This window comes from Sciurus carolinensis, chromosome 4 (assembly GCF_902686445.1).
Source record: "Sciurus carolinensis chromosome 4, mSciCar1.2, whole genome shotgun sequence".
Lineage (NCBI taxonomy): Eukaryota > Metazoa > Chordata > Mammalia > Rodentia > Sciuridae > Sciurus > Sciurus carolinensis.
This window is the reverse complement of record NC_062216.1, coordinates 17,367,507-17,392,674: the sequence shown is the minus strand read 5'-3', so window position 1 is coordinate 17,392,674 and position 25,168 is coordinate 17,367,507. Positions and strand designations below refer to the sequence as shown.

Sequence of the window (25,168 nt, the reverse complement as noted above, 5' to 3'; positions counted from 1 at the left end):
AAGAGGAAATTAATGGGGGTGAGGATAAAGGGGTACATTTGCCCCCAGTTTGGCTGGATAGGGCTAAGTGGTTAGGATGAGGTTAGATGTCAGAGCCACTTTGTAAGATTTATCTGGAAGGTGGAATGGGATGTAGCAGGCTAGCTGCAGAGCTGTGGGCATCCCCATGAAAAGCCACCTGATCTATCCAACACCACAGGAGCAGGCAGGACATATCCCAAAACATCAACGACATCAAGACAACAGATGTCACCTCTCCACAAAATCAGGATATCAACACAGAAAAATGGGGCTCAAATTAATTTTGCCAAAGTGTAGCCATTCATTACTTTAAAGCACCAATCAACTCTATCTCTAGTCCAAAGTTCTTTGTATGGTGGAAACTGATCTCCGGATGTTTTCCAAAGTTTTGGACAAACCAACCCTACCATTCAAATGATTTTGCTTCTCTTGTTCTGATTCTGGGCATTCTGAGCTCACCAAGCAACCTTCTGGTGGAGAATTCTGCTTGCTGGGTAACTTGGCGTGGAGAAGAATCTCTTGATAAAAGTATTTAAGCGTTCTAGTCACCGGAAAGGGTATTTCCCATCATGTGTTGAAACTGGCCTTCTACATATTCAGCAGACTAAGTGCAACCATCAGACAACGTCTGAACACCCTTTGATGTGCTGAACAGGATGCTGGCTGTGCTGTAGAGACACTTTGAGAAGTCCCTAAGATATGCTGGAATAGGGTCGCTGGCTGCAGGGAAGGGCACAGTCCCCAGCTACACACCTTCTCCTAGAGTGGTTCTCAATCCAGGATGTATGTATGAATCACCTGGGAAACTTAAAAGAACCGATGTCTAGGAATGGATTTTGTCACAGATGTTGAAACCTAGCTACTGGGCAGAGGACCAGAAGTCTATCACTTGTGTTCTTCATTTCTAAGCAGAGAAAGATATCACAACACATTGGAGTACAGAGTTTCTATTTTACTTTCATACAGGATATTCAATTATTTCCTTCTGTTTGATCTCTTTGAAACACGGACCTTAACTTTAGGCTGTTAACTACTTTTATAATCTTAAAAAGTTCTTATTGCTTTAGGGACCAGCAATTTTTTCCTGTAAAGGACCAGAGAGTAAATGGCTTATGCTTTTTATAGTTTTTGTTATAACTACTCATAAATAATAGAAAAACAACTGACATGCCTATGTTCTTATAAAGCTTCACAAAAACAGGTGGCCAAATTTGACCTGTGAACTATAGTTTGTGACCTTTGCTTCAGAATGTTTGAAAAATTCTAATTAGCATTCTGATGTTGGGTCCTTTGATACAAAACTAATAACGAAGCATGAAAATCAACACAAAATGCTCTCAATCCTGTACTACTGACCACTCTCAAAGCTTCATGTAGGTAGAAACTACCTGCACAATCATGCAACTAGGCCCTGTAAGCCTCCAGGCAAATCAGAGGGAAGGACCATAGTGCCATTCTGGCTTTCTCATTGGTATAAGACGCCATGGTGGTTATTTATTTTGGAAGTGAAAAAATCCATTGGTATGGTTTAGATATGAAGTGTCCCGAAAAGCTCATGTGTGAGACAATATAAGAAAGTTTAGAGGTGAAATGATTGGGTTATGAGTTTAACCTAATCCATTAATATCCTCATAGGGATTAACCAGGAGGTAATGGAGGCAGGTGAGGTGTGGTTGGAAGAGGTGGGTCCCTGGCAGGGGCATGCCTTTGGGATATATATTTTGTCCCTGGTGACAGAAGTCTCTCTGCTTTCTGGTACAATGTCCTGAGCTGCTCTCCTCCACCACACTCTTCTGCCATGAGGTTCTGCACACTTTGGACCCAGAGCAATGGAGCCAGTCATCTATGGACTGAGACCTCTGAGATGGGAGCCCCACAATAAACTTTTCCTCCTCTAAAACTCTCCTTGTCAGGTCTTTTGGTCACAGTGGCAGAAAAGCTGACCAAAACATCCATGTGTGCTGCTTGGAATACATGTGTTCCCCTGCAACTGATCAACAAAATATAAATATACCACCTATGTCTTAGGGTTTTGATTAAATCATTTCTATTCAACTGAGTAGGTTTAATAAATAACCCTGTCATCTCTCTGGCTTCCCCTTGACACCTCTGAATGCATAAGAAAGGGAAGGAAAAGGGTAAGGCCACTTGCTACACAGGTAAGCACAGGTATCACTCGTGGCCCTTCGAGCCAGGGCAGAGATGGAGCTTGATGCGTAGTTGGGCTCTCCCTAAATCCTGCTCTGTAGAGTGCACGTTCTGAATCTGTGGTGCTGAGAGATCACCCCATCACGCTGGAGCTCACAGAAGCCCACACTCCCCACCCTGCTGTCCAGGGCAGGTCATCTCCACTGCCAAAGTCATACCCTAGCCTGAGGAAGACCAGTGTCAGGCGGGGTGACCTCCGGGGAAGCAGGGCTCTGGGTTTCCCTATACCTGATCAGCTATAAGCCTCCCACTTTGCCCAGTGTTAAGGAAAATACAACTAAGCAGAAGTTTCAGCCTCAGGTGTGCATTCGTGAGTTCGGTTACCATGGCTCCTTGTCCCAGCTCCAAACTGTACTCACTTGGAAGTGTTTTCAAGTATTCCTTTGACTTCATTCATTTCTTCTTTCCCAAAATAAACAACAGTGAGATGAATTCTCCCATCCTGCTGGATGCACATCTCTCTGGAAGACAAAAGTATGCGTTTCCCGTTTTTACATCAACAGGCAAGGCACAAACACCTTATTTTTTTTGTAAAGAGCAAAAGGGTTTTGAAGGCAACCAAGTGACTTGCTGGAGGAGCAGAGATGGGAACCCAAGATGGTTCTAGTTGGCCATCCCCATTCTGGCATTTGCATTTATCTTAATAGGAAAACAAGGAAATTTAAATATGCAAATCAAAACTCAGATGCAAAGGTCCTAATTGCCAAATGCTTAAGCCCACTGGGGCCACATGGTGTCATGTAAAGGACACTGGGTTCTTAATCCCATGAGAAGTCTATGGAGTATAAAAGATACAGATTCCACGTTGCAGACAAAAAGCTTACCTTTAGAGAGGAAGACAGGATGTTTGTCTACAGCTCTCTTTCCTTGTGTGCCCACTCACAAAAGGTCCTCTGCTAAGGGTTTACTCCATACATGCATGTGTGGGTGTAAATGCAGGTATATTTGTATATATAAACATTTATGTATGTGCATATATGTGAATATTCTGTGTGTACACATACATGCATACATGTATGTATGTTTACATATGAATAATTTTAACAGGTATTTTCTAGAAGCAAGTTCACATAAGGATTCTACTGGTGAGATGGTATTTTGTGATGTTTTGAGTTTGCCTATTCTTACATTTTTGGTCCTTTTGTCTTTTGTGTTGATCACTTTCCTTAACCCCCACCCCCAAATAATCCATATCATAGATTTCCAGAAATCTCTCAGCTATACTTACAGAGGCCAGATTAGTCAATGCTTTTTATAATGCCATCAAAAAGGAGTGAGCACCTTCCTGGGGTTGCTGGTAGAAATCCAAAGCAATAGAAGATATAGTTCTCGCCCTCAAAAAACCTCTTTGGAAAATAAAATGAGCCTAAATAAAATGGTACTGATAAGAAGTGTGTGGGATTCGGGAAGCATGGTAAGTCTTAGGGGCTGGAATGGCTGGGGCCCTGAACGGTGTCCACCGAAGGTTTAGAAACATGGAGAGAAGGTGGAAATTCGATGGAAGAACTTTCAGGGAAGAGGGTGCTGACACTGGGCAAGAGGCAGGCAGACCCACCGGGTGGCAGGTGTGGGTCTGAACATTCTGTTTCTTTCCTGTGAAGAACCACAGGAGCTGCCTTGGGAATTCAGAGTGAGAGTGGAGCTCTCAGAAGCAGGTAAAGAACTGGGAGCAGAGGCCGGGGTGGGACACTGTGCTTCAAAAGGGAGCGCTCCCTAATAGCCACAGTCCCTGCAGACTGAATCTTTACCTACCAACAAAGAAGTCTCTGTACACAAAAGATTCCTTTGGCAAACTTGCCAGATAACGCTTGAACTTCCTCTGCCAGGGTGAAGAGAGGCACGCACACAGGGCAGTGTGGTGGCCTGCCATAATCCCAGCCACTCAGGAGGCTGGGGCAGGAGGACGGCAAGTTCAAGGCCAGCCTCTACAAATTAGCCTATCTCAAAAAAATAAAAAGGACTGAGGATGTAGCTCAGTGGTATAGTGTCCCTGGGTTTAATCCCCAGTACCAAAAACAAAAACAAAACAAACAAAATAAAAATGCGTTCTTTAGTGTTCCAGTAACATCTTTGCTGTGACCCTCTCTGGCATTTTAAGATCTGTTCAAGGCACTTCCTGCTTTTAAGAAATAATGCAGAGAATTTTATACTTCTTGACCAGGTGAGGATCTCAAAAAAGGCCAAGCAGAATTTGCTGAGAAGTCTCCCTCCTGGGCTCCTTCCTAGGTATTTACATATTCTTTCCTTCATACGTTCAGCAAATGTTTGTTGACAACATATCATGTGCTGAACACTCCATCAGGGAATCTTAAACCTGAGTAAGACGTGTGTGTCTTTCTCAAGTTCTCGGTCTACTCTGCAAAACTGAAGCTCTCCACTGGAAAGCAGTGACCCCAGGGGAGCACAGGCCCGTGCTGCGCAGACGCCGGGGCTCCCTGTCTTAATGCTATTTCTCAAAATCATCCTCACCGGACTCCATCCCCTGGAAAGATGTGTGTGAGAAAGTGTGTGTGTGTGTGTGTGTGTGTGTGTGTGTGTGTGTGTGTGTAGGTGGGGTGATGGTGTACGTGAGGATGTCTTTGTTTTGGAGGCAAAAGTTTCAAAAGTAAAGTGGGACAGATGAGAGGGAGGAAAATCTCATCTGTGGCCGAGACAGACTCCTGGCTTTGTGCTGCTCATTAGTTTCAGCTGGACATATGCTGCTGGACCTCCTAGGTGACGTCGAAGCCTCTATGAGCACGTCCCATAGAAGCCAGAGCAGAGTTGCAAATCCTTGGGGACCCCCTCGGGGAGCTGTGGCCTCTAGGCGCACTGTGTGGGAGGGCTTCAGTCTAGCGACTGCTTCTGCTCACCCCACGGCTGGGCTTGATCATCCCTATATCTTAACCTGCAAGCTGAACGTTCTGTTTCTGTTTCATAAAGACCTTATCTTTATGGAAATTTTTTTTCTTTTTTTTTCTGAAAAATAGCAGTTCCTTCTCCCCCAGGATATTGAAACACAGATTGCAAAGACCAATTAAGATAATTTTTCAGTCAGAAAACATGTATTGCAGTCACTTATATACCTCTGCTTCTCATTTCCAAGAGGCCCAGAGCACCTCATGTCTCTGAGTTCTGTTATTAATCTGTATCACTGCCCCAGGGGAGGGGTGAGTGACCCTCGTTCAGCCCTTTGTATAGAGGTGAGAAACCAGTTCCAAGGACGTGCCTGTGCTAGGCAGTCAGCTGGCGTGCAAGGCGGGTTTCCCAAGGACCAGCCTGGTTTTCATCTGCCTGGATCACTTTAGCAGTAAGAGAAACCTGACAGCTCAGGTCTTACTGTCTAGGACTCTACTGCTAAGCAGAGAGGTTTGTGTGGCCCGGTGGAGGGCAGAGGAAGCCTCAACAAAATGCCAAGTGCAAACTGGGAAGGATGGTTCCACCTGAATCCTGAGATGGAAACCGGTTAGATGTGGCCAGGCAACCTGATGGACTGAACACCGGCTGAGCTCAGGCCTGTTTGGGGGAGGGGTTGTACCCTAAGGGGAGAACTCGTCCTACGAGGTTTTTCTAACTCAGCACCATGGACAGTCTTGTGATTCCCTATTGCGGGAGGAGCTTTCCTGTGCATTACAGGATGTTTCCTAATGACTCTGGCCTTTGCTAACTGCAAGCCAGTAGCATGTCCCCAACCCAGTTCTGACAACCAAAAGAATCTCCAGACCTTGCCAGGTGTCCCAGGCTGGGAGGCTGCAAGATGGCACCAGTTCTGAACCACTATCTTAAGGAGAAATCAGGCTCAGTAACAATATCTCTTTGGCCAAAAGGTTACAGATTGTAGGAATGATGCAAATTCCTAGAGTCTGACCTGCATCCCAGATCATTCTTGGGAACTCTCATGCCAGTCCTAGGGAGAGATGGAGCTACAAAGGTCTGAAACACTTTCTTTTCAGAACTGAAGGGTGTTGGGAGCTAAGCCAGGAGAATAAATGTATCAGTCTTGGCATGGTGGAGGTGCCAGAGGTAGGTATGGTGTCAGCAGCAGACTCTGTGGCACTGGTGAGTGCCAACAACTTTGGCTACCATTGGAAGTAGGGAAGGCACTGTTCACAGTGATCCCTGGGCCGCAGAGGAGGGTGAATTTGTCTGGACCCTGTGAGGCATTCCTGAAGGCTGCGAAGGGCACCGAAGGTTGGGGATCTGCCACAGCAGGTAAGAGAGAGAAGGAAAACTGTTGGGAACGCGTGCTTTATAGGAAAACATGGTGCTATGGTTTGGATGTGGCTTCCAAGGGTTCATGTGTTGGAAGCTTAATGTTAGGAGATGATGGAACTTTTAAGTGGTAGAATTTAAGGTAATTAGGTCATTGGGAGCATGGCCCTTGGAAGGAAATTGATTTAGTTTTTTGTGGGATCCTGATTAGTTTGCAAAAGGACTGTTATATAAGAGCAAGTCTGGTCTCCGGTCTCACCATGAGATAGCCCTCTAGCCACTCCTGCCATGATGCCATTCATTAGGAGAACCCCAATGGAAGTGAAGCCAGTGTCAGCACCTTGAACCTCTAAAATCATGTATTCTTTATACCATACTCAGTCTTAGGTATTTTTATAGCAATGGAAATCAGACTAATACATACAAATTCAACAATAAACACTGAGTGAGCACCTGGGCTGTCTAGTGCATAATTCTCATTGGAGTAAGATTTACAAAGAAGAATTCTATATGGTCCCTGCAGGGGGATAACCATTCAGGTTTGTTGCCAGAAAACCCCACATGCTAGGAAATCCCTAGTTTCAAGAAAACTGGGACAACTGGTCACCTTACCTACCCCAGAAGTCTTTTAATTTATCAAAGCAATGGAGAGCTGAACAGTTATTAATCCAGAATGGAATAATTCAGTAACAAAGGTATCATGAGACAGGATGCAGAAGAAGGTAAGGTTAATTTTTGATGGGTGACAGGGAGAGGGGCATCAGGAGGAGGGAGCATCCCAGCTGAGCCTCAACAGGTGAGTAGACACCCACAGGTGGGGAGGAGCAGAGAAAGGCTTTCACAGTCAAGGGAAGGAACAACAGCAAGGAAATCACATCACTCTTCTTTTCTAAGTCAATTTTCTACTCCAATGTGTCAAATATGAGAAGAAAATCTATCTAGGCTTTAAGGAGTGTCCCAGTCAAGTGAAATGATGCATACTAACCCATCAGTTCCCAAACTCTACCTATGGTCTGCTATGGCAGCAGGATGCAAAGTGGTTGGCCACACAGGGATTGGAAATAAGCAACAGGGTCATTGCTGGAGAAGGAACAGAGTGACCAAGGACCTTCTGGAACCTCTTTAAGAAACAAGAAAGAGCATTCTCCCTTTGGTTTGTTGGGTTCTTTCTGCTCTCCTTATGTCATGATGAATTAATACATAATTCTCCTATTCTGATATTTGAGTAGTCTGGTCACTGTTAAGAAATGAGAGTGAATTCTGATTCTCAACCAAGCAAATGAGCCTTCTCGTGTGACTGCCCATTTCAAAAGAGAAAATATGATAATTTTCCAATTGACCATTTTTTGAGTGTTGCAAAGATGTTTCCACCTGAGCTGTGGTTTGAATACAATCAAGATCAACTTCTGTTAAGCCTTCAAAGACAAAACTTTATTCCAAAAAGATGCACGATCCTGCTCAGTGTTTCTCAAACAGATTAGCTATAAAAAAAGTCTTGGTATGACACTGGTATATGAATAGATGGCCCACGGCATAGGGATATAACCAGGTACAGGGGCTGGGTGAGGCGGAGGGCTATGCCATGCAAAGTTAATTACTTCCCTTTTACCAGGAAGCCATCTCTAGCACGATTCAACGCTTGATGACCTGGGACCTGTCTATCGCCTACACGGGCCCAGGAAAACGCTCAAGCCTTACTTCAATCAGAGATTTTATAATTAGTGCTTTAAATTTTTTTCCCAGAAATTTCTAGAACTATCTTAAAGGTTCTAGGCCAAAAATAAAAGGAAATTGCTAAGGAAAATTCAGGTAAGAGATTTTCCCAATATTGCCTTAATCTATGATAAATGCCTTGAGAAGGATGAGAGCCCAGCCAAAGAGAGAAAACAAAGGAAAACATGGACACAAAAATAATCCGCCAGTCTGAGTGGAACCCAGCAACACAAAAAAGGTTCTTGGTTCAGCGAGAAGGAGTCGAAATAAAAAGCGAGCAAAGTGGAAATTAATACTTTAAAAAAAAAATCACAAAGAATATTTTCCATAATGATACATCATTTTTTTTTACCTTGGAGAGGCTCAGATAAAGATCCAGAGAAAATCTATGACTTTGTTATTATGAGATTCTTCCTACTGTCAAACAAAACACACATTAAAATAATGGATGAACTTAAATTCTATAACCTGGAAGCCGAGAAACCCAGTAGTCAAATCCAAGTTTGACCATAGTTTCAAAGGCAATAGAGGAGAAGGAGGAGGAGGAAGAAGAGGGGAGAAGAAAAAGAGGAAGAGGAGGAGGAGGAGGAGCAGCAGAGAGGAGTCAGTACACTACTGATCGAAAAGGAAGCACACACGAACAAGACCTAGATACGCAGCCAGCTCCGCTGGGGGACCCCACCGCATTCCTGGTCACAGGTAAAGGAGTCTTAGGATCCCAGGTGAGGGAGGTGGGACATTCACCGGAAGGCAATGGCAAGTGGCACCTGTGCAGTTCCCCTAAGGGACAGGAGGACAATAGCAAGGGAGCAGGAGCCTGCTTTAGTGACCGATCCCAGGACCAAAGATGGGGTCACATAGTGAGTATGCGGTCTGGTCACACAGGAGCAGAACAGTCTACACTGCTCTCGGGGGTGCAGCAGGTGGGGTATTCATTCTCACCCAGAGATGACAATACTCAAGCGTCAGAGTCGCGATTTTTGAGAATCCTAGTAATATCATGCATTTGGTGTTTGTTGCCGCTTAAAGAGCAACCCTTCGTTCCACTGCCAAGAAATGAACTTGTCTCACTCAGCAACGGTCAGGCTTCTTCTCCCTGAGCGCTAAGGACTGAAGTAAAGCAGCCTTTGCTTTCCTTTTTCTTGTCTGCTGCGAAGTTCAGAAACCTGCCATTTTGTTAAGTCTTGATTGCTGCCATTCGTTCCCAGGGCCACCTATCACCTTCCCATTTTGTAATTGAGCTCCCATCGACTGACTTTCATAAAAATGAATTTTCACATTTGTATTTTCATAAATGCAAATAATTTTCAGATTGGTTCCCATGACTCTGATAATAATGAGAAGAAAACAACAATAATAAATGCTTCACTCCATGTGCTCCATGTACCCAGGAATCAATTTTGTCCCCAGGGCACACAGTTATGGAGCTTGAAAACTTGGCCTCCTGTTCCTTGCTGATTTCATCCCGGGCAGGCGATCACCCCAGGTGGGCCATTTTTATAGACTCTGCCTTCTCAGGGACCATATTGAATCTCGCCACCAGGCCTGCTCTCTGGGAAATTCCAGGTTCCACATTCAATATTTCTGGACAAGAACAAAGAAGACACATTGTTCTAAGTCTTAGCCTTGTGAGTTTCTTCTACATGACTAACAAGTGAATTTATGCTAAAGTGAAAGGCCTAACACTCCCTGTCAAGCTCAGCAGAGAGCTGCATGGGGCCCAACTGGGACCACACTTCTACTTTCCAGAAGGTGATACCGCTGAGGTACTCGAAGTAGTATGTAAAAGATTGCTCAGCCACTTGGTTTCAGAGCAAGGGGTGTTGATACTTGAAAGGTGATACCTTGGAAGGATAATACTTTAAATAAACAATCTCAAAGCGAGATAACTACAAACCATTTGCTGAAATTAGTGGAAAATGTCAAAAATCTTGCCACCATTAAACAACCAGTGGAAAGGATGCATTCTTTTGCCATGAAACTTCACAAAGAGAAGACCAAGGAAAGAAATGGAAGGTTCTATCGTAGCCTCCTGTGGCTCCACCTCCAGGTGCTGCCCCCAGAAGGGGAGTAAGTGGGACAGAAGAAGCAGCCTGAAGGCTGAGGAGGTGCCCAGGCTGCTCCAGAACATCAGGGAGACCCCAGGAGTCCTGATCTCCCACCCCAGGACTCTGGCACCACGAGCAGCAGGAAAAGCCACAGCAGATAATTTTCTTTTTTTTTTTTTTTAACATTGCAAGTAAGGGGGCTGTAGCCTAGTCATGCTTTGTGAACTAGCTCCTGCAAAAATAAGTGGATTTGAGAGAAGCAAAGGGGAAAAGCCAGAGCTGGAAGAGAAGGGGTGGGAACTGCTGAGAGCCAACTATCTATTTTACAGGTCTTTCTCTCACACCCCACAGAACCATTCAGGGAAGAGCCCACACTTTCTTTTTTCCTCCCTTTTTGACTTGTAGAAACAGAAAGCACTGTTGAGGATGGTGATTGAGGGAAGAGAAGGAAACAAACGGGCTGATTCTTTTGGAGGTTCCAGCCCTTAACATGTCGACCCCCAGGAAGGGGATGCTCCCCGAACAGACTGGTGAGCCTAGCAAGTTCCCACGTCCACCCCAGGGCTCGGAAGAGCCTCAGAGTTGGGGACTCCACAGAGGCTGCACTCACCTGGTGAGTTCCTCTCGCCACCACCCGCTCATTCCCTCAAATAAAGTGACAGAATAATATTCTGTCCTCAAATTGCAGCTGGGAGCCAGGCGCGGTGGCACCCGCCTGTAATCCCAGTGGCTCAGGAGGCTGAGGCAGGAGGATCGCAAGTTCAAAGCCAGCCTCAGCAATGGCGAGGAGCTAAGCAACTCAGTGAGACTCCGTCTCTAAGTAAACTACAAAATAGTGCTGGGGATGTGGCTCAGTGGTTGAGTGCCCCTGAGTTCAATCCCTGGTACAGAAATAATAATAATAATAATAATAATAATAATAATAATAATAATAATGAAAGAAAGACATGCAGCTGGGAGTGGATGCAAACAGTTCCAATCAAGATGAGGAGGGAGCCCAGGAGAATCCGCTAAACCATGTCAGAGCAAACAGGAAGCCCGGCAGCCCTGCACATGACGCAGAGGAAAGATGAAAGGAAACACCATGGCAACCGCTTCCCGGGAGTCCAAACACAATTAAAGGAAAAAACTGAGATTTCAGGAAGAAATAGAACTCAAAGCAAATGAAAATGTAGTCTTGAAAGAAAATATAACTCAAAAGAAAATTCCTTACAAATGTTTTACCCTTTAACAAAAATGTGAATTCGATTAAAAAAAAAAAAAGTTCAAAGAGGAAATGATAAAAACTAAAAGGCACATTGTGTACTCAGGAAATAAATCAATAGCCAAAATAAACAGAAGTATTAAGTTGGAAATAGCAAGGTACAGAATGAATACATCAGAAAATCAAATTACTGACACAAAGAGAGGCCTTAAGTGCATGCAGATAAAAGACTGAGATGTTTAAAATCAGGGAGAAGCTAATAAAGGGAGATTGTGAAATATGCTATTGTGTCAGGGTAGATCCCAATAAATGAAGAAGGACTCAAAGACAGAACACTGGAAAAGTCTCCCAGAAATGAAAGAACCCACCAAACAACTAAGCCAGCTCTTCCTGGCAAATGGCTGGAGGAGAACAGGAACCGGGACAAGCTAGATCCTAATTAACTTCTTAGGATTCAAGACTAAAGGAGAACTCTTTAGGCCTCCAGGCAGAAGCCAGCCATTTTCAGGAGAGACTAAAGGAAGTCCCTAAACCCTGGTCCCTGATATCAGTCAATACCAGGCCAACGTCTGCAAGTCCTGAGGAAAGCGTGCCCTGGGATCCTGCAGCCAGCTGAGCTATCTTTCTGCTACCAAGATCCCAGGCAGAGATCCTAGCTGAGGCACCGATGACCCTTTTCCAAAAACATCCTCGCCCGTGCAACAGAGCCGGATAGGAAGTGGGATTGGGGAAGCTATTTTGAGAAGACTGGATGAATACTCTAAAGCTACTTAAATACAGAACCCGTGCTTCACCAAACAGGACGTAAAGGCTGCAAACTCAGGCAAGATCAAAACGATGGACGGCTAACAAAAATTAGAAGATGGAACACAGAGGACAAAGCGTGGATGGTGCTGATTTCCTTTTCTTACTGTAATTTTTCCGTCAATCCAGTCTAAAATTAAAATATGTTGTAAAAAAATACACAGTGAGCCCAAACTTTTTTTTTGTTCTGTTCTGCAAAATCACTTTTTTAACTTCAGAAGGATTTCTTAGGTACTAATATCTCTCACAGTGAAGAGATACTTTCTTAATGTTCAGCAATTTCTTCTGTTATACTTCAGATTCTCTTCTTATAAATTTAAGAGAGGCAAAATTTAATTCTTTAATTAGAAATAGAATGTATAGTGTATCTTGTGTCACATTAAAGGATTCCTAGCTAGCAAGCTAGTGTTCTGTCCATAGAAAAAGAAGCCTGGAATGGTGTTCAACTCATGTTAATAATGGGTAATTCTAGGCCTGGAGTCACTTTTTAAACAGTTTATTCTCTTTTGCTTAAACACCTTATACTAGTCAAGTGTCACTTCTATAAACTAGAAATTTATGTTTAAATTAAAAAAGCAAAAACAATTTTCATGGAGATTTTAAACAAAATGTAAAACAGGGAAACTACATAAAAAGTTACAAAACACATAAAAAGAAGGACATACAAATCATTCAAGTGCCCTCCTCAGTGTTAGCCAGTAAACAGTTCCCAATCTTCAGTAGGAAAGGACGTCCTAAAGATAGTGTCAGATATTCAATAAATAGTCCATTGTATTTTCTCCCCATAATCTTATGATCATGTCACTTGCATCTAAATATTTAATTGATCAGAATTTATTTTGTTTTTGGGAGGTTAAATAAGAATGAAATTGTTTTTCTCTGCTGTTTAGTTAGTTGTCTTAACACCATGTCTTGAAAATACTTTGTGATTCACTTTACTAAGTTATTAACTGGAGCTAAATAGCTTCAGGTATTCGCCTCCTACATCCCAGTATACTCGGAAACCCTGGGCTGCAGAGCAAACTCCATCTTGGCCTCCTGCCCAGAGCCATCTGCTCAGGGAGCTTCTCTGGCCTGAATCCCCAGTCGCAAGCTCTGGCCAGTGGGTTCTACTTTCTGTGAAGGCAGATTCCACATCTGGAATTCCTCTTCTCACTTCGTGCATCTGGATAGAGTGTCTGGGACATGTAACAGGTTCTGAAAACATCCTATCCGAGAAATAGTCCTCCCTCCACACCCCTTTGTGCAGAAGAGGACAGGTGATTAGTAAAAGCCAGAAAATGAGGCCCCAGGGTTTTTGTGTGTTTTGTAAACATTCACTAGCATTACCGTTCATTTGGTCATCTCTATTTTGGAGACCCATTGCTATAACTTTTACTTTTCTCAATAATACTTCCCTTCTCCTTTTCTTCCTATGTTTAATTAGTTGCAATCTTCGTGACATGAAGGAAACAGCCAGTCATATATAACCTAGAGAATCCAGCCGTTCTAGGTCCCCTGAGGGTTACATGGAGGAGCCAGCTTGGTGCTGAACCTTGTCCTAGGCATGGACACACCAGCTGCTATGAGTAACACTTCCACTTAATGCCCAGTGCTGACCACAGGACATCATGTTTAATGAGCCAGTGGCATCTGCTATTCCAACACAGGAACACCACAGGAAGGTGGAAAGGAGCCCAAACCACACTAACCCCTGAGTCAGAACCAGGGACAATGAGAACTGCTACACCTGGAGAAGACAAGACACAGGAAGGTGTGGTGGCTTTTAAAATGCTTGACAGGTTATGATGTTTAAGAGGAAATGGATTTGTTCAGTCATTTCTCCAACTATTAGAACTAAATCCACTGGGGAGAAAATTATAGGGAGGCATACTTTAGGTCCAAACAATCAAGTGCTTGTTATCTAGAGCTGGTCTGGACAGAGTCAGCTTGTGATGTAGTCATCTGGGACTCACCTCCAAACCATAGGTTGGGGGTCCTGTAGTAGGATTCTGAATTAAGGAGGATTAGACCAAATGACCTCGAAGGTCTCTTTTAAGAGTACTTGATTCTGATTTTAAATAACTTAATTACAAATGGGTTACCATTTAAATGAGAAAAAAAAAACCCAGCATATTTATGAACCAGATATTGAGAAGTACCAACCACATTCTCATAGAGAACATGACTGCATTTTTTTTAAAGGCTTAAAATGTATTTTAATAAGTCGATGCTGCATTACTTCTCCATTTCTCAGAAAAACTCCAAATTTAAGGTATCAGGAGCAAATCAAACACGGTACACCATTAAAAAATGCACAGCATAACTACCTAAGATAGGCAAGGCTAAGAGCTACTGTCAGACCATCAGCATACAGCAACCCTGTTCCCAAGATTGTAGTAGGCCTATCAAGAAAAGCTGTGAATAGCAACATCATAGACACAAAAGGGTCATTCTTGGGTTGTCTTTACCCAAGAAAAAGATGGAGGCAAGTTAACACAAGATTTTTTAAAAGATATACTAAAATGAAAAGTTCTAAGAGAAAATGTCTTCCTCAGGACATGAAGGGGGAATATATGGGTTATAACAGAACTGTATGTATGTTGTCTGTGACCTCTGTGGACGTTTGCCTGAATTCCCACCTGGGAGCGAATGGAGCTATGGGGCTAAGGTCATTGGGGGATGTTTCGTTTTTGTGGTACATGTGGCAGTGTCTCCGGGTTCGAGGGACATAACTGCATTTTAATGATGTGACTGTAACAATAAAAGTTTAAAAATCAGCTTGCTCTTCCATGATTAGATAATATGATAGTTAGATAATATGATTTTCTACCTTTAAAATAAGCAGGCTAAATACGTTAGCTGGTTTACCTCAGTCAATATATGAATTTGGGCCATTAAAGCTTATTAGACCCAGAATGAAGGGCTTCAAGACGTCCATAAAAACTACCTTAGTGCATCTGAGAATAAAACCCCACTTAGTCTTATCGAGTAGCTATAAAAATGAGTGCTTGAAACCGTCCTGGCATATTCTAAGCTTAATATCTTCAGGGATAAAGCTTAGAATAAAAAGTAGTTTCTGGTTCAACCCCTCCCGGCTGCAGCCTGAGCTGGACAGTACTGAGGCTGAGCAAGGGCCTGGGCCGGCAAGGGTTCAGTGTTGACACAGGCTCTGTCACTAGCCAGCTCCTTCCTGCTCCTTAGGATATAGAATGTCACCCCCTCCCCTTTGAGAGTCTCGTTTCCTGCTGTCCCCAAGCAAGAGCACGAACACGGGTCAGAACTGAACACAAAGGGCCTGGGGTCATCTTTGTAGATGCTGATGAAAACCTGTCCTTCTAATTTTCACTTGGGAAGGTAAATATGCTTATCTGGGGATTTTCTCATTGCCTTGGGGAAACACAAACACCAGTGATAAACTTCATATGAAGAAGACAGAGTTGAACAGCAAGAGAAAGGGGCCATTATACCTGGCAGGGGAAGCCAAGGGGGAGACGGGAAGTGACGTCAGCCTTCTGACGCACCCTCGCCAGGGAAGATAAACATGTGCAAACAAACCAACCTGAAGTTCTGCATGAACTGCCGGAACTTGTCCACCCTTCTGGCTAGCGGCACGATAACGTTGATAAGCGTGTTGGCCATGTTGAGTTTCTCTTTTTTCACTTTGATGATGGGACCAAAGGGCCGGAACAAGACCAGGCGTCGGAACTCATGTTTGCTGTCCCCTCGGAAGGTGAGCTCGTACAGAGTGCCTTTGTCTTTTTCTGTCCGGTAGATCCCTGTTGACACAAGGACAGGGAAAGACAGTTTTAAAAAAAATCAGCCTTGCTGCTTTCATGACAGAGACCTAGCACAAAATGCCTAATATTAAATCTCTATAATTATTAGAAAACTCCGAATGCTCCAAACTAAAAATACCAAGAGAAATCAAAATGCCATCAGTTAAAAAAATACAGTTATGAAGACTTCAGGAAAAACATGAGAAAAGTGTATAATGTTCTGCATAAAACCATATTTATAGTATTCAGAGGCATTCATGAAAGGATTGCTAGGAAATATGCCAAAATAAGACTGATTATGATGTAGAGTGGGATGTTTTTTCTTTTCTGCTGTTATTCACATTTTCTACAATATGATTAGAATAATATTTAAATGATTATGTTTGTTTAAAATGTATGTGTTATAATTATTTCTTAGAAATTATAGCTATTTCAAATGAATTGACCATAGTGATCTATTCAGGGCACTGTGGGGGAGCTCAGGGCTGGACCCATGGGTTCTGTGGTCCTCTGGAAGCCTCTGGAAGCATCCAAGTAGGCAATACATGAAGTACCCAGTATGACAAGCAGACACATCATATTTAGCTTCATATCTTCCTTCCTACCCCTAAGCAGTGTGGCTCAAGGCTTCACAGCACATACGCTCAAGCCAGACATCCTGGGTTCAAATCCTGACCCCACAGGTTTCCTATGGAAAACTGCTTAACTTTTCTGTGCCTGGTTTTCCCCACAGTTTACTGCTCAGGGTTCATGCTTTAATATATGCTGATAATGGTGCATGGCACACAGTAAGTGCTCAATAAATGTTTGCTATCGTCTTTGCCCTCCCTTCTTCGGCAGCCCTGTTGTGACAGGGTGTAGTCAGAATATGTAGAAGCAGGAGAGAAGGCAGTTTATGTTCCCTTCAGACTGTGTTCCACCGCAGCAACTGTGACTGAAACTCCACCAAGTGTGGCTTGTTAGGTTGAAGATGTCACCTCAGCTTTTCAGCTCCAATCTCGGGAGGAGCCTCCCGTCTCCGGCCCACATGACAGAACTTCTCTGTCTAAAGACCTAGGTTCTAGTTCCTTCCTAAAGTCATCAGTTAGGAGAGTTTTCTTAAAGTTAGAAAATAAGGAAAACTAGTAACATTCAAAAATCGCCAGGGAGCTTTTATCCTTGATATATATCACATTTTCTATTCCATGTCTCCTTCCTCTTAATCCCATTGACTGAGATTGCATCTTCCAGTCTTTGAGTAGCTACAGAAATAAATCTGCAGGAGAAAATGTCTGCCTAGGGTGAGTTACAGGTTGTCCAGGTATCTCAACAACCACTTCTCTTTCTTTCCTCATTCTTCTTCCTTTCTTTGGTGGGAACCACACATCTTCACAAACATTGCCAAGTTCTTGTCTCTGTTCTTTGCCGTATAGGAGCTATTCATCCTCCAGCCCTGGTCCTCCAGCTCTTTGATTCTGAAGAAAGTTTGCATCTTGGTGAGGTGCCTGGCATTGTGAATTCTCAAGGTGGCTTCCTACCCCACAGCTGTCCTGTAGGCTGCCCGGAAAGATGCAGAGGCACAATCCACTGGCAGTGAGTGCGGTGATCGAAGGACCCTAGTGCAGAATGACAAGAACTCAGTCCTCTTTGGAAGCCTTTGCTGGTTCCTTGGGAAATGGGCTCAACTGCCTCCAGAGTCAGGGAGGCTGAGAGTTCTGCTGAGCTGATGTTGGAAAGGAATTGAGAGTTCTTGCAGGGGCCAGCGATGGAAGAGAAAAGGTCTATTTCCCTGGAAGCTCAAAGGAGTTCTTTGAAAACATTAAGTGGTTCCCTTCAAAGCCTGTTAATTCTTTCAGGCAATTAGTCTCCATTGAGGAAGCAGGCTCTTTCCCACCTCTAACCATGTCTAGAGCGGCTGGTTAAACCACCAACTCTCAGGAATTAAGTGAGGCTGGGTTGAGTCAGAGGGAGTCCCAGCAGTTCACAGAGGGCAGATCTGCACAACCGAAACCGGCCTGCTGGGTCTGGTCTGCACCTTGTCCCGCTTCTGCTACTTCATGTCATCTGCTCTGCTTCTGCTTATAGCAATGAACATGGCAAAGGATGCTGACGGCTGAACATGCAAGTCAAATGCACGGGAGTTGGGGGTTTGTGTTTTCAACAGACTCCTTTTTTCTCTCAGCATCTGGATAAGAACCATCAACTTTTAAAGATCTAAATCCACCGAGCTGAAAATACAGGTAGTAGTCTATTCAAATCTGTCTCAAGAGCTAGACACCTATTCATGAAGAACCCAGAGAATGCAATAATTCTCATTAACAGCGATTCCTATAACTGTGGCCTACTAGTGAGGGGTCTTTTGCAGTCCCACATCATGAGCCCAGGACCCCAGTGATCCCAGACTGCACAGCTGAGGTGATTAGTGGTTTTAGGTGAGGCAAGACCTCAATGTGATGTGACCATCAAGATGGTCACAGCCCCTTTTAAACTGCTTTCTCACTGTCTTCCACAAATGGTGCCTTAAAATAGTTGTTACATCAACTTTTGAGTATGTTTCCTCATACGCTAATTGTTTTAATTATCTCTTATCAATCTGATTTGAGATTCCTTTAATTGCATCGCTTTTAAAGGTAAGTTATTTAAAACAGTCTGCAACCTAGGTCCCCAAAACCCACACCCTGCCACCACGCCTACACTCACACACTTGCATGCCTGCACAGAGAAAGCACTCACAGGTGGTCTGCTATTAACACAAAGGACAGCACCTCAAAGAATTCTTTTGCCTCCTGGGGTCTTTATTTTAGTGGTAGAAACACAAAGGAACAGAGAGGAAGCAGACAGAAGCATTCTGAGTCAGGGATGGTCTTCTAGCACACAAGCTGGCAGGCCACTCGTAGGTCAGCCACACCAGCACTTCTGTTGTATTTTACAGGATAATATTATTTTATGCACCGTGCAATTTAAAGACTGATATAAGAACTTTGCAGCCAGCTTAGATCTTCTTCAGACACCCTAACTGGCACCTCTTTTCCTTTCCTTCCCTCCCTACATGCTCAACTCACTATGACTTTGGGGTTTCTGCTCCTGGACAAACATTCCAATGCCTGTCTGGAACCTCCCGCTAGTTGGGGACACCTCTGGGAACCCCAAGAAATATCTCTGCAGTCTGCTCCAAAGTCTACTTTGGAGCTAACAGATGAAGGGCTTCCGCCACTGTGTTCTGTCTTTACCTTGGAGACCGTGACCCTGAAAGAGCAGGAGAGTCCCGTGCCTCACTCTCACCTTGACCCTCACACAATATGGGTGATAGGTGGTGACCATCTGCCTTCATCCTCAAGTGTCCACGTGCATCCTTGCCTCACTGGCCTTCCTAGATGGAGCCTCGGTCCCCTAGCTGGATAGCTGCAGTCATCTACCCAGCCCTGCCCCAGCCTCTGGGGCTCAGTCCACACCACACATATCCTCTGGCCCTTGACCTGCCAACAGAACCACTCCAATCCTGCTCTTCCTGAGCTCTCACCAGCTCCCATGGCCTTTGGAGTAAGTATCAATACATGGCCTGGCCTTCAAGACCCTTTGTAATCTGGCCCCCATCTTCTCCTCTAACTGCATGTCCTGTGACTGACTCGTGAAAACTGGGCTGCAGTCAGGCTGGTTTGCCGTGAGCATGTGGGGCCACTCTCGCCCTTGGAGAAACTGGAGCCCTTGTGCACTGCTGTGGGAGTGTAAAGTGGTGCAACTGCTGCAGAAACAGCTGGCAGTTAGTTCCTCAAAAAGCCAAACACTCGTTCACAGCCACGTTATTCCCAAATGTGAAAAGAGAGAAACAATACAAATCTCCACCAACAGATGAACAGACAAAATCTAGTACACTGTACTGCGTACAGTGCAATACTATTCGATCTTAAAAAGAAATGCATCTTCTCATTTCTACAAGAATAAATGTCCTCGAAGACATTGTGCTGAGCCAAATAATCCAGGGGCTTAGTGAAACCAGGGGTTGCAGGGAGCAGGGCATGGAAAGCTCGTGTTTAATGGGTGCAGAGGTTTTATGTGGGAAGATGGAGATGTTCTAGAGATGGAGAGGGTGACAGTGGCACGACAGTGTGACTCTCCCTAACATTACTGAGCTGAACACTTAAAAATGGTTAATGGTCAATTTTATGAAATGCACATTTTCCTCCCTCCGTAACTGCTCTCCTCTGGAAAGGTCCTGCACTTTCTCTGAGACACCCATACCCCACCCATCTCCTGGCCCCCTTCTGCCCCCTCTAAGTCTGCTCTTGCCCCTTTGGGAAGATGCCCACAACAGTCTCGATCCAAAGTGGTCCTTCATTCTCCAGACACTTGTGTCTTATAGCATTTAACTTTTTTTTTTTCCCCCAGAACTATGTTTTTTGGTACTTGAGAACATGAAAGGACTTTGAACCACCAAAGAGACAGGTACACTGAAATCAGAGAAGTTGTGATTTCCCTGCATCCACTGCCTGGCTCAAGGGTTTATCTCTGGTGTCACCCTATAAAATATTGCAAGAAGTACTTTTTTTTTTGGCGATGCTGGGGATTGAACCCAGGGCCTTGGGCTTGAGAGGCAAGCACTCTACCCACTGAGCTATATCCCCAGCCCCAAGTAGTACATTTTGAAAGGGGGAACTTTAAGGGGAGGGGGAGATATTTCTCCAAAAGAAATACAGTTGTCCCCTAGTACCTATGGGGAATTGGTTCAGGATTCCCCTAGTATCTCCAAATCCAAGGAGGATGCTCACATCCCTTCTGTAAATGGCATAGCATGGGCATATAACCTACATAATCCTCCCATATACTTTAAATCCTCTCTAGGTTACTTACAATAGCTGTTATAAGGTAAATTCTATATCACTAGTTGTTATACTCTGTTGTTTAGGGAATAATAACAAGAAAAAAACTATACACTTTCAGTTCAGATGTAATTTTTTTAAAAAACATTTTCAGTGCAAGGTTGGTTGAATCCTGGATGCAGAACCCATGGATATAGAGGGCTGACTGTGTTTGGGAAAAGAATATCTCTAAAAGGCAGAAATGCTGACAGAAATAAATGGGGACAGGAAAATTGTTGATAGTAGGTGAGGAGGCAGAACATTATTTTAAAAAATTATCTGGGATCATTTAATACTAAAAATACTCCACTAATGTACCTTGTTCTTGAAGACATCACGGAAGGAGCACACACCTGCTTTCTCTATGACTCTGAAAGGGCATATTCTGCTTATTTTATTAAGAAGAGAAAGAGGTAAATAAGTGAGAAAGGTTTTATTCCAAAATAGTATTTATTTTTTAACTATTTGGTGCTTTTAGCTATTTGGTAACTACCTAGAAAGTTCGGCCTAGATGGTGTGTCTTAATTCCAGAGACGTCATTACAGCGCTGTCACTTGTCAGCTCTGTTGTTGCAAGTCAATAGCACAACACACAGCATTTGTGAAAGTGATGAACAAGACTGCCATGGATTGATCTTTCCTTCCTTCCTTCCTTCCTCCCTTCCTCCCTTCCTCCCTTCCTCCTTTCCTTCCTTCTTTTTTTCCTCCCTCCCTCCCTCCCTTTCTCTCTTTCTTTCAGTACTAGGGATTGAACTCAGGGGAGCTTAACCACTGAGCAACATCCCCAGCCCTTCTTATTTTTTATTTAGAGACAAGGTACCACTAAGTTGCTTGGGACCTCTCTAAGTTGCTGAGGTTGGCTTTGAACTTGTGATCCTCCTGCCTCATCCTGAGCTGCTGGGATTACAGGTGTGCACCACTGCACATGGCTCTGAGTGTTTCTTTCACTGAATAAAGAATGGTTGTGCCCACTGTACTTGCTGAGGTGATTCATGAATTTTCTCACTTCCACAGATTACATTTGGTGTGTGCTTGTTCATGTCACAGATCCAAGCAGACAAACCCAATATTTGGTTCTTACTCTGTTAGAAACATCTAATAACCTCACCTATTTAGAGATCCCTCTTACTCCCCTAGTTCTAGCAGCCGACTTTCTTTCTTTCCCTCACCCCACAAAACTACAATGTACCTATCACCTCCCAAAGGCCACCGGGTATCTGACAATAAGTAGGAGGCATGTAAGATTCCAGAGCTGCAGTGGACTGGGCTCCTCACAAGTGACCTGCCAACCCCACACAATCCATATTCAAGTAACATGGTTAGTTTTATCCTTGATTTTTCTGGTGGCTATCAGTATTATTTACCCCAGACCATGTTCTATATTAGAGATCCAAAGATGAGCATGGTAAAGGAGCAGGGATTTCAGAATTTATATTCTAGGGAAGAAAACAGGCAGAAATATAATCTGGCAAGCACCTCCCGGAGTCAGCCTGAGGTGTGAGGGAACAAAAGGGGGAGGCCATGTCCACCTGGTGGAGAGTATGGATGGTTAGGTAGCAGATGTCTCACCAGAACTGAAGACTGAGTGGCTGTTTGCCAGGACTATAAAACCAGAGAGGGCACGCTAAGGGAAGATAATAGCGTAAGCGAAGATCCTGCGAAAAACAAACTAACACCAAACAACTGGCTGGGTTTGGCAGACTCAAAGCAGTTTGGCAAGGCTGGGGTGCAATAGGTAGGTGTGGGAGAGAAATGGGAGATGAGCTTGGAGCCAGGGGCCACGCCATCTGGGCCAACTAAGTCATCCTCACAGCTGTGACTCTGTCCTGGGGCACAAGGGCACCAAGCTGGTGGTTTAATGGGCAGGAGATGAGGTGTTAGGAGGATCACCTCACAGCAGTGCAGAGCATGGGTGGAGACAGTGTATGAGCTCAGGAGCAATGAGGAAGGAGCCACCTGGTGCAGCAGGAAATGACAAGGACTTGAACCAAGATGGTAGCACTGGAGATGATGGAAGGAGGAAGAGGCTTGGTTAGAGAACTTGGTCAGAACTTGGTTGGAGAATGGATAGTAGTGGAGGGAAAAGAGGGATGTGGTGTGACTCCAGCTGCAGGTGAGAAAGGGGACAGGAGACAAACTCTGCATATCCGGATTTGAGAAGCTGCATGAGTAGTCTGCAGTCAGCGACAGGCCTTTTTAAACACAGATGCAGGCATTTCCACAAAACCAATTGAAGCTGTGGGTGTGGGTGTGGGTCAGATTTGTCAGGGAGGGTCTGCAGCCTAGGAAGGAGGCCAGTGCACTCAAGAGCTGTTTGCACTGCCACATTCCTTGGACATTATTCACAAGAGCCAAGACATGGAAGCCACCTCAGTGTTCTTCAACCGAATGGATAGAGAAAATGTGGTATGTACAAATACAGTGGAACACGATGCAGCCTTTCAAAAAGAAGAAATTCTGCCATTTATGACAGCCTGAGTGGAGTTGGAAGCATTATGCTAAATGAAAGAAAGATAAATATTGCGTGGAATCTAAAACCATCAAATTCATAGAAGCAGAGAGTCGAACGGTAGTTCTCAGAGGCAAGGAGGCTGGGGAGGGATGGGAAAAAGGAAGCTATTGGTTAAAGGGTACAAAGTCTCAGAATGGGGGAATAATTTAGTGGCACTGTGTGGTGACTATAGTCAATAATTATGTACCATGTATTTCAAAATTGCTACCATATTTTTTTTTAACATTCTCATCACAAAAAAAGATAAATTGATGAGATGCTGGACATGTCAATTTGCTTGATTGAATCTTTACATTCTATACTGCGTAGTTCATACAAAGAGAAACATATCACATTATTTGCCACAAATATACTTAATTTCTATTTGTCAATTAAAGATGGATGCACAGATAGGAGGTGATAAGTAGGAAGTATGGTGGAAGAGGGTTTGGATGCAGGCCTGGTTACACCAAACCCCAGGCACAGAGTGCATGGGCGTGCCAAGGACACTGAAGGACTCAGAGGCAGGGAACCCAGTGAGGATCAAGGGACTGCTTCACAGCGCGAGGTACTGAATGGGGCTCCAAAAGATGAGGCCAAAACTAGCCTGATGGACAGAGTAAGGTGGTTCATGATCTCACCAATGAGGCTTCAGAGTAGCGGCAGGGACATGAGCAGGGCGAAGGTGCATTTGAAAGTGGAGGGAAGACAAGTGGCAGCGGAGAAGTGAGTATTTATTTTTGTGTCCTTGCAGCTGTCAAGTTTCCTCTGGCCACAGGACCTGCCCTTTCTTTTCCCTTAGCCTGATGTTTCCCCTTGGTCCTGGCATGGCTGGATCCTTCTCACCAATTAGGTGTCCACTCAAGAGCCACCTCCTCAGAGAGGCCTCCTCCACTCACTCCTGAGCCCCCATCACCTGTCCCCTCTTTCCCGCCATCCCTTCTAGTTTCCTTAGTGCACATGGTTGCATGTATTTACTACCCACCTACCCACCTCTGATGTTCCCTCCACTAGAAAGTCAGCTCCAGGAAAACCAGAATTTTTATCCTGAAAGTCCAGCGTGTATTTGCTGCTCAGAAGGAAAGAAGGGAGGGAGAAGAAACTGAAGGTGCTTGACCAAAAAGGGAATAAGCACAACAGATTAGAAGCTAAAAACTGTATGGTTGACAGAGTGCGGTCTCTTTTAAAAAACTGGAAGGAGGACCGTAACTTCTTTCTATGCTGGCAGGAAGGAACAAACAGGAGTGGATAATGGAAACACATGAATGGATGGAAGGAGGAAGAGAGAGGTGGGTGGGGTGGACTTGGTGTGGACAGGGAAAGTCATCGGGTCCTCAAAACAGCACAGGAGGAGGGGAGTGGGGACTCAGAGTTTGGAGCAACAGAGGGAGGGTTTAAAGATGGAATAAGGGACTTGACAGGCGGACTGGTGTTCTGGCATGGTGGCAGTAGAGAAAGGTAGATGGGTCTGTGGAAGGATACGGAGAAGCACTGCCAAGTAACACAGACGCAGCTGGGCCAGAGAACAGGTCTGTACTGACACCAGCAGGCACACTGTGCAGCTCTTCTCCAGCAGCTAGAAGAGCCCAGACAAAGGAGGAGACAAGAATGGGGGTCAGGGATCCAGGGCTGAGTGGCAGAGGACGGGTGTGGCGGGCATGGAAGCGATGCTCTGGAAAGCAAGCCGGGGGAGGGTGACAGCGTGGGGTCCAGTCTGGAGCAGGGAGCAGTGAAGCCAGGACAGGGCAGAGTTAAAGAACAAGAAAGTACACGTACAACATACAGTGATAATAAACACGAGAGAAAGAGACCCAAGTCAGAAATGTTCACAGAAGGGATGGGGAAAATATGGATTCTGAGGATATCTTAAGTTTAACCTGTTTCAGGAGACCAACA

At 44.4% G+C, this 25,168-nt stretch overlaps 1 protein-coding gene across 5 annotated transcripts in view; it reads right to left on the bottom strand.

The window, feature by feature from the left end:
* Positions 1 to 25,168, bottom strand: part of Csgalnact1 (chondroitin sulfate N-acetylgalactosaminyltransferase 1) — a 309,579-nt gene that overhangs the window by 27,132 nt on the left and 257,279 nt on the right. For all 5 annotated transcript variants that reach the window (XM_047550840.1, XM_047550841.1, XM_047550839.1 and 2 more), the window contains 2 exons: positions 15,731 to 15,947; positions 2,589 to 2,690 (listed from right to left, as the gene is read on the bottom strand). In XM_047550840.1, coding sequence (XP_047406796.1) covers positions 2,589 to 2,690; positions 15,731 to 15,947 — 319 coding nt within the window. The remainder of the gene's footprint in view (positions 1 to 2,588; positions 2,691 to 15,730; positions 15,948 to 25,168) is intronic.